General features: G+C 38.6%; 1 protein-coding gene across 1 annotated transcript in view; it reads right to left on the reverse strand.

Moving 5' to 3' along the window:
* Positions 1–2684: 2684 nt before the first annotated feature.
* Positions 2685–9640, reverse strand: part of LOC117178580 (collagen alpha-1(I) chain-like) — a 120582-nt gene continuing 113626 nt past the window's right edge. The window contains exons 34-49 of the mRNA XM_033370007.1: positions 9542–9633; positions 9252–9413; positions 9003–9164; positions 8671–8868; positions 8322–8466; positions 7923–8183; positions 7599–7732; positions 7233–7502; positions 6931–7146; positions 6711–6800; positions 6453–6597; positions 5825–6058; positions 5498–5722; positions 5066–5238; positions 4085–4306; positions 2685–3252 (exon numbers count right to left, since the gene is read on the reverse strand). Of these exons, the coding sequence (XP_033225898.1) occupies positions 3106–3252; positions 4085–4306; positions 5066–5238; positions 5498–5722; positions 5825–6058; positions 6453–6597; positions 6711–6800; positions 6931–7146; positions 7233–7502; positions 7599–7732; positions 7923–8183; positions 8322–8466; positions 8671–8868; positions 9003–9164; positions 9252–9413; positions 9542–9633 (2876 nt within the window). The 3' untranslated portion in view covers positions 2685–3105. The remainder of the gene's footprint in view (positions 3253–4084; positions 4307–5065; positions 5239–5497; positions 5723–5824; positions 6059–6452; positions 6598–6710; positions 6801–6930; positions 7147–7232; positions 7503–7598; positions 7733–7922; positions 8184–8321; positions 8467–8670; positions 8869–9002; positions 9165–9251; positions 9414–9541; positions 9634–9640) is intronic.

Here is a 9640-nt window from a genome sequence, read left to right on the forward strand (position 1 = left end):
CGTTGAATGTGCATCATGCCTCTATTCATTCCATTCTGGTTTTGGCTACAGGCAATGTGCACGCAAGATGCACTGAAAATCTTGAACATTTATGTGTCATTATGGTATTGGCAGCAGCTCAGAAGGCGGTTTTATTAAACACCTGTCGCATTGTAAGAAACTTTCTTGAACATCAAAAAGTGAGCGAATAAAAATCCATGTAGCAGCTGATAGTAGCTCTAAGGAAGCATCTAGAGGTGACTGCTGTCACCTCCAACGCTCGTGGCTGCTCGTAATTGTATACCTACAGCATCATCGCAAGAGGTTTCAAGCATCGTATTAAATTAGTTGACTTAACTTATAACATTCTAATCTCATTAGTCACTTGACTTAGTCCGTGGCTATGATGTATAAACGGGTTTTACCGAGTAAAAGTTTAATAAATAATAATAATAATAATAATAATAATGAGCCTCGGTGGCTCAGTTGGTTAGAAACTCGGACTTCACCTCAGAGGTCCGGGGTTCGATTCCTGAGCCGGTACTTCTGGAAGTTTTTCTATGTACCTTTACCGACTTTCTGATGGCTTGGAACCCAGCTTAAGCTGTAGTTTCCCCCTCCCATCGTGTAATTGACTGCAACCCAGTCCGTCAATGGTGGGGTAAAAACCAGGCTTTTTCCGATATGTCGGGGCAGACTGCTCTCATAAGATCACTTGATTGCATTATAAAAATGCATCCGTGATTGATGATATTTACCGGGACAGCCCCATGCAAAATAATCAAACAAAAATCCAACTCTGACGAAAATTGACTTCAGCATGCTGAGCAGTAACCATCTTAAGCCTGTGACAATATTTCAATTTCAAATAATAACTTTCTCCATCTAAAATTTTTTCGAAGTAACGATTTTGATATCCTCTAAAAAAATAGTACAATAAAACGAAAAACTATGGTTGTGCGAAAACGCCAGCAGAGGGTGTGTTATTAAAAAAATAACAATAATAATAACTCTTCGGTTATCTTAAGTGATTTTGATGATTCCAGTCTTTGTAATATTACTATTAGCTTGAGATACAAAGTAAATCGTTATTGTGAATTTTTACATTGCATAGTAAAGGGGTCAAATTATAAAAAAATTTAACAGTTAACATAACCCATAAAAAATATCAAAACCTTATTAAGAAAGTAGATATAAGAAAATTAGGACATTTATTTTCCAACGTTAACATATTTATTTACTATGGAAAGACAGAATAATCAGTAGCTTCTTGGTTTTCTCCTAATATGACACTTTCAGATGGCGAGTAGAAGTCAAACTCAGATGTGCATCCTGCCGACGATACGTTCAAATATTTTTTTGAAGGCTCTTCATTATCGTCACTATTATTTTCGCTTATCCTAGATCTTCTTAAAATGCGAGATTTGCATTGCCTATAATAATTTTTTGACATGTTTATGTTTTTAATATATTGAGCTTCTGAAAGTCTTGATAATCACAACGTCACAACGTGAAATAGCATTCTTTTATTTCAGTGAAACAAAATGTCGGCAACGCTATAATAGTCGATCTTTCCGTATCTAAATAGGTAAATAATATTTTCAATTTGACCGAACATATGGATAGCTGATCAGTCGAAAAATTTAAAAACATCAATTCTTCTGAAAATTTTATTTGCCGGAGAAGATCAGATATTCGGCACGGGGATGGGCGGATGCTGTGCCGAACTCTGGTTTTCTCACATTCCGAATAACTTGCCGTAGGAAAAGTGAAACTTGGCTCAGTAATATGCCGTCGATGGGCCGGAATCTGGCTTGTTCACTTACAACATGCTTTTCTACAGTAAAGAAGAATTTAGAACTAGTAATGTGCGATTTCTGGGCCAGATTCTGGGTTTTTTTTTTAAATTTGATTTGCTGGAGAAGATCAGATATTCGGCACGGCGATGGGCCGATGCTGTGCCGAACTCTGGTTTTCTCACATTCCGAATGACTTGCCGCAGTAAAATCGAAACTTGGCCCAGTAATATGCCGTATATAGGCCAGACTCTGGCTTTTCTACTCTCGGAACTGGAAGCCGTAGTAAAAGTGCAGGGGAGAAAATCTGGGTTACATCTGTTTTACACTTTGATAAACTTCTTCACCTGTAATTTTTTGTATTAGTTTGCACCTGTTGCCTTGCATTTATGAAAGAATCGCTTTTATATGTCATACAAAGCTATGTACAATAAATTATGTAATGCAGTATTTTAATTATCTTAGTTTGATTCTACTAATTTGATTTGCAGAAATGTTTAATGGGCCTTTCAAAGGTCGAACATATTTATCAATCCGACAATGGCGCGACATTGACACCCTTCTTCGGACCGACTTTGCCAGCCATTAGTGAGCTAGAATTGCCTGCCAAATGTCGACTAGTTATCAATCCGGCAATGGCGCAACGCTGACAGCCAGTTTTGGACCGATAGTGGTACCCAGTACAGCCTTATTTGTCACTTTTTTGATCACATAAAGGATAATAGGGACGTAAAATTTTTATGAGACCTTGAAATAAATTTAAACAAACATATAAAATGGTGAGGCCATAATGGCCGTGCGGGGGACATAACAAAAGCATGGTGCGGTCTATGAGACCGCACGACCACACACAAAGGTTATAAATTAAACATTTTATTTCTATAGGTACCACTGTTCTTTATTTTTTCCAAGAGTTACACTTCTGAATATTGTTAACAAATATATTTTTTTCTCAATAGTCTATATGCATAAACTTAAAAAAACTTTAGAAACTTGGAAACTTAAAAATAATTGACAGCTATTCTGAACATTTAATGGGTTCCAATAATTCAGAAACCACGCCCAGATTATTATAAATAAAAATTAAAAATAGGGATTATTATGTACAAGTTAAGGACTGTAAAAATTAAAATATCCTAAAGTATTCTTAGAAGAATTAAGTATCCTCAATATTGCAAATGGCATGGCATTTTTTCCTAGATTTAAGTATGAGAATATAAAAAACCTCACATGTATAAAAAAATATCATCTTATATCTAATTGCAAGCAAAAAAGACATGATGTATGGACTTAATTATAAAATCTATTCTAAGAAATGATCATTCTTAATTTACTGGAAACAAACGGATCCTATTTCTATCCAAAATTTTTGGTCTTCTTTTCCAATATCACGCATTGCGATGTCCAAAATTGGAAGTCTTATAGATTTTTCTGTTTTGTATGTAATCACCGTTTTTGCCCAATCTTGTGAACGAGACTGAAAATTAAAACAATCAAAAAATTAAGACAGTATTTTAGATTTTAAGATTAAACGCTTAAAATTAAATGAAAAAATTAATTTTTTTTATTTATTCGTATTTTATGTTTCCTTCTAAATAAATAACCTGGGAAAAGGAGACTTTTTGAAGTGCTCTACCCACTAAGCTACTAGAGAGTTCGAAATAAGAATCTTTTTTTAGAGATATGTCATATGGCAAGGTTTTTCCTAGAGAGTTGCATATTTTTGCCGTGTAGCATATTTGTAAAAAAAATTTCCGATCGCTCCAGTAGCTTAGTGGATAGAGCCCGTGATCGGAAATCGGAATTCCTGGGTTCGATCTGCAGCAGGGCAAAGGAGAGGGATCTTTTCCACAGATGAAATTTAATTTTAATATTGTAGAAAAACTTAAAATTCTGAATTTGAGGGGTATCATATATCTACAGATAAATTCAATATAAATTGTGTATTAGAAACAATTTTATTTAAAAAACAACATAAAAATTATAATTAGCGTCAAAAACTCGTAAACCTTGTTTTGCACTCATGGGGGTTTTGAGATCCTATAAAACAGACTTATGGGGGTGAAATATAAAAAATGTAAAAATATTTTGTATTTTATAGCTGATTGTGAAATAAAATGTTGAGTTTCAACTCGATTTATCTAATATTGACGATTCTGAATCAAAATGTACAAAAAAATTTTTTCTCCCTATACACAATTCGTTAATATCAATAATAATTTGGAGTCAATAACACATTTTTTTAATGAAACATTAATAAACAGTTTAAAGAAATTTGTTCATACTAAAAAAATCTAAAGTAAACTTACTTTGCATTCATCTAAGACCATGTCATATTTAAGACGGCGATTTCCCCTGGGTGCCAATTCGACGTCATTCCAGGCTAAAAGCCTAATTCCTCGTCTCAGATTTTTGCGCTCTACATCGAAATAAGCAACGCTATTTTTACAATGGTACGTAATAGTTTGTTCTGCGTTTTTAGACAACATTTGCAGAAAGCTTATCTGATTGCTGTCGGCTTTATACGTGATCTGTTCAAAGAATATAATTATAAACATTAAGGTGGCTCAATAGAAAGAAAATTCCTTTTATTTATGGGGTTGTCCACTAGAAGGCTTCCATTTGGTGTAGACGTAGTAGATATATAAGTGGCGAGCGCGTACCAATCGCGCGAAGCCCCCTTCCAGGCACAGCGACATTGGCGTCAGGGCAGGGCGCTCACTGGTTGCGCGTCAAATGCGACCATTGAGTTTACTGTAGCGAACCCCACTCACCTGCCTCGCGAGTGAAGCGCCGCCGCCGGAGCGAAGACTATAAAAGACCGGTTCGCGAGGCCAAGAAAGACAGGGCACCTGAAGCTTCGGTCCAAGGTACATCTTCCTGGCTTCTTTGTTTAACCCGTGCCCGAGCAAAGTTCACCAAACTCAGAGGATTGTCAAAACGTCTAGTATTAACAATAAACTTGCCATTTTTACTTTGATTACTTTGCTTTTACCTTTGCAGATCAGTTTCCCTCTGTCATTAATGTTAATATTTTTGAGCCGTCTCAACCCACATGATAATGATAAAAACCACTTATTTTTAGCATTTTATAACAGCATATAAAAATTAAAGTTGTTCAAATTGAATAAAAATCAAGAAAATTGGCATCACGGTTACTGGGACTCATGTCACGATCACTGGAATATTTTTCTTACGATAAATTAAAATCCAAAAAATTTAAGAAACATGCAGCTGCTTTTTCACCAAATGGAGGCATTCTGGAGTATATGTATATTGTTTTAAACTACCTTTACACCAGAACCTATTTCGCTCAACCAGACTTCTTGTTCCTCTCCAATATAATTCAGTTCTTTAGTTCGAGACGGATTAGCTAGCAGACATGTTGAACGCTTTTCAGCATCACAATAGACCAATATTGCATCTTTTACATCTGCGCCATTTGGATCGATCCAATATTCTCCTTAAAAAAGACAAAAACTTTCTAGCATTGCTCTAAGAAAAAATATTTATAAACAATAATAAATTTGCTACACAAATATTTCACTCTAAGTAAAAGCTAAAAAAGTTGGAACATTTGACAAAAACTTAACTTTTTAGCAGAATTCTAAGAGGATATGTATTAGAACTAATTTGTTTATTGCGAAGAGAAATGTTAAGGGACAACTGAATACGCCTCATATTAACAATCCTATCCAAAATGTACAAAAGTAACCACTTACCTGATTTTTTATCAGGATAGGTGGCAAAAAGATCACTGCAAGTTCTGGCAGGCGCATTTTTTTCCCCATTCGGCTTCGATAATTTTTTAACAAAATCCTCTAGACGATTTTGTATCTTATGCATCAATTTTGTCTGCTCTTCAGGCGAAATATCTTTACCGAAATGTCTAGCTGGTTCGTCTCCAAGAGGTGAATCTGGACCCTTATTTTGTCCTTGTCCCATATCTGAGAAATTGAAATGAAAAACATTACAGGAAAATCAGTATAGGTCTATAATGAATTCTCTACGATTTTTCGCGGCAATAGGAAATTCATAAAGTAACTCACTGAAATAAGCAGCAAGAGAGGCAGCATCATAGCCTAAGCCACCATCTCCAGGAGGCCCTGGTGGTCCAGGTTGACCAGGTGGACCAGGAGGACCTGGCCGGCCTTCTCCAGGTGGTCCTCTTGGCCCTGGATTCCCAGTAGGGCCCAAAAGTCCGGGACTTCCGTCTCTGCCTGGATTTCCACGCAAACCATGATCGCCGTCCTTACCTGGTACACCAGGACTTCCAGGTGCACCTTTTCACATAAAAAACATTCAATTAATACAATTAACATTTAGAGAAGGATTTAGAAAGAAAGAAACTTTTTCTTTGTCTTTTAAGTTTGGAAGCCTCTTTAGGTCCGTTTCCCAACTCTTGCGGTTGGCCTTCAAAGGGACTAAGCCAAATGGTAAACTCAGTTTTCCAGCGTCGCATGGTCACTGAAATTTTGTGCGCGCGGACGCTGGAAATACACCGGTGTTTGATCATAACGGTGCCAACGACTGACTGGCTGATGCGGTTCCATATTCATTCAGTGATTCAAACAAGGTTTTCATAAAACATTGTAGTTTGTCGTAAAAATTGCATTCACAATGGTATTCTCATATTGTATACTATCTGATATTTAAAAAATAATTAAAAAGCGTTACCTTTCTCGCCTGGTTGCCCTGGCGAACCAGGCATTCCTTGCATACCAACAAGACCTCGATGACCTTTCGAACCTTTCATTCCCTCGTCGCCTTTATCACCCTTTACTCCATCAGGTCCTGTAAGTCCTGGTTTTCCTCTGAGTCCCTGTATTTCACATACGAAAGAGTTTCATTTAAATTTGAAGCCTAAATGTAAATAAATTTTTGTAATACATGGTTTTACTTGAAATTACATATAAAATTTATGAAATAACTTACAGGTGGTCCCTCTGCACCTGGTGGGCCAGTTTCTCCTTTCGGACCCTTTTCTCCCGGCGCTCCAGTATTTCCGATACTTCCTGGTGAACCCTGAAAAATTAAATTAAATACATAAACAGAACATCTAAATAATAAATACTGAGCCATGTAAATGCTATATTTAATAATACGTAGCATATAAATAAATACCTACAAATGAATTATATTAAAAACACTTTACCTGCAATCCTGGAGCTCCAGGTGATCCCGGTGATCCTGTTGCACCTGGAAGGCCCTTTTCCCCAGGTTTTCCAGCAAATCCAGGCAACCCTGGTTTTCCAGGTGGACCTTCAACTCCTGCTTCTCCCACAGGACCCGGAGGTCCAATAGGACCAGACATTCCTGGAGCACCTGGTAGTCCCTCTGCTCCTGGTTTTCCTGTCGATCCAGCTTCTCCCTGAAAATATGAAACAAATGATTCAATATTGTGACTAATGTTAATCGTAAATTGCCGTACATATTTTTGATGAAAATACAACGCACGGGCAAGCCTCGAATTCCTCTGCCACCTGCAGGACCAGACAGTCCCGGCAATCCTGGCAATCCTCTATCGCCGCTGGGTCCTTGGGAGCCTTGGGGTCCAGTCGCTCCGGGTGGGCCTTCACTTCCACTTTCTCCCTTTGCACCATCCGATCCTGAAGGTCCAGGGTTTCCAACCGGTCCTGGATTTCCAGGGCGTCCAATTTCTCCAGAAGATCCCTTTATACCTTGAATACCAGGATTACCTTGCGGGCCTACTTTACCCGGGGGCCCCTTAAAGAAGATTAGAATATAGTTCCATTGATTCTATTCATTGTTGTCAGAATCGCTTAAAAGTATTTTGTCCTAGATAGTAATAGTCTAACTTACGACTGATCCAATTAAACCTTGAACTCCCGGAGGACCCATGAGTCCGTTTTCACCCCTCAACCCTGGTTCACCCCGAGCGCCTTTAATACCTTGTGGTCCTGTTCTTCCTGGTGGACCCATTTCACCAGCAATGCCTGTAGGATAAGGCATGTCCTATGGTTTAGGTTGAGTTAAATGGAATAATTAGGGTCCGGAAAAGTCGGTTAGGTGCCATGAGTTAGGAGGTATTTAAGGGATAGGGAGTCCTGAAGAAAAAAGTAGGACTGACGGACACCCAGGACCTTAGCCCGGGGATGCGGGGCACTAAAAATTAATCATTCTTACCATGAGTACCAGGATTTCCTTGGTCGCCCTTCAATCCTGTGGGTCCACGATCTCCTTTAACACCAGGAAGTCCAACTAATCCAGGAGGTCCTGGAAACCCTTGATTGCCTTGGGGACCCTGCAATCCTCTTTCTCCAGGATTTCCTGTAGGTCCATTTTCACCCATAGGACCTGGTGGTCCCGGATCCCCTCGTTCTGCTGGTTCACCAGCAGGTCCGGGTGGTCCCGATAATCCTTGAGGACCACGTTCACCAATTCGTCCTAATAATGGTAATAAATCACATTTCTTTAGAAATATCCAATTTGTTTAACAATTTCTTTATTAACTGCTTTTTCAATCAAATTTCTCTGATAAAAAATGACATTGTATTGGAAATTTATAATCATGAGGAATATCACCTGCAGGACCTTCAGGACCAACGGGACCAATTAAGCCCTTGTCACCTTTTGGTCCCGGTTCTCCAGGTGGACCTTTCAATCCTGGCAAACCGAGCAGTCCAGAAACTCCTGAAAGACCTTTTTCACCTTTAGAACCTGGCAAACCCTGAAATTTATTATAATTTATGTTTTTTTTAATTTAAGGAAGACTAAAATTAATCATATTTTATTTGCAATCGGGGATTGGTAGGAAAATATGTGTCTTCGGAAGGGTATCTGGAAAGGTTAAAGTAAAAAGGTAACGGCGGCGAGATCCTTTCGTAATATCGAGCGATAATAAAATATTTTTAGGAGATAATTTTCAACTAACATTAAGACCATCCACTCCTGGTGCTCCAGTTTCTCCCCTTAAACCACTAGGTCCTGGAGGACCCAAGAGTCCTCTTTCTCCAGGAGGTCCTCGTTCACCTCTATTTCCGGTACTACCTGGTGGACCAGATTGTCCTCGAGGTCCTAGTTCTCCATCCTTTCCTGGAGCTCCAGGATTTCCTGGGGTACCTGGCAGTCCCTAAATACAAGAAATGATTATCAAGAGCGCTCATAAGTACCTACAATATTTTTTGAATGCTCAAATATTATTTATATTGGGCTTGATAAATGTATTCTTAAAAGGTTTAAATTTCGTAAATAAGTTTTATTCACCTGGAACCCTCTAGGACCCATGGGTCCTACTGGTCCTTTTTCTCCTGCAATTCCTGCTAATCCTGGGGGCCCATGAGCACCAGGTGGACCCGCTTTTCCTGTGTCTCCTTTTGCACCTGGTGGTCCAGGAGCTCCTGGTTCCCCGTCTTTTCCTGGTTCACCCTAAAAATAAATAATTCCATATTTCATAGAGTATAACAATTTGATAGCTTTCAACTTTTGTACTAAATTTTAAAAGGCGCTATTTACATGATATCCTTTTTCTCCAGGAAGTCCCAAGGGTCCAGGAATTCCTTGAGCTCCGGGTGGGCCTTGTTCTCCAGTTTTTCCTTCCTGTCCTGGAACTCCGCGTTCTCCAGGAAGTCCAGCTTTCCCAGCAGGACCTGGTCTTCCAGTTGCACCTCGGATTCCCTAACACATTTTTGTTTACATCAATAAACGTTATACATGGTCAAGCTTAATTGGGTCTTGTAAAATTTATATCAATAATCTTGATTAACTGAAAAACTCTTAAATAACATCAACTCTAATCATCAAACCTGTAATCCCGGAAGTCCTTGTCGTCCAATTTCTCCTGGACCACCTTTTGGTCCGGCAGGACCAATTGCTCCTCTTTCACCAGACTGACCTAATACAAT

This window comes from Belonocnema kinseyi, chromosome 8 (genome assembly GCF_010883055.1).
Source record: "Belonocnema kinseyi isolate 2016_QV_RU_SX_M_011 chromosome 8, B_treatae_v1, whole genome shotgun sequence".
In the NCBI taxonomy this organism is placed as follows: Eukaryota; Metazoa; Arthropoda; class Insecta; order Hymenoptera; family Cynipidae; genus Belonocnema; species Belonocnema kinseyi.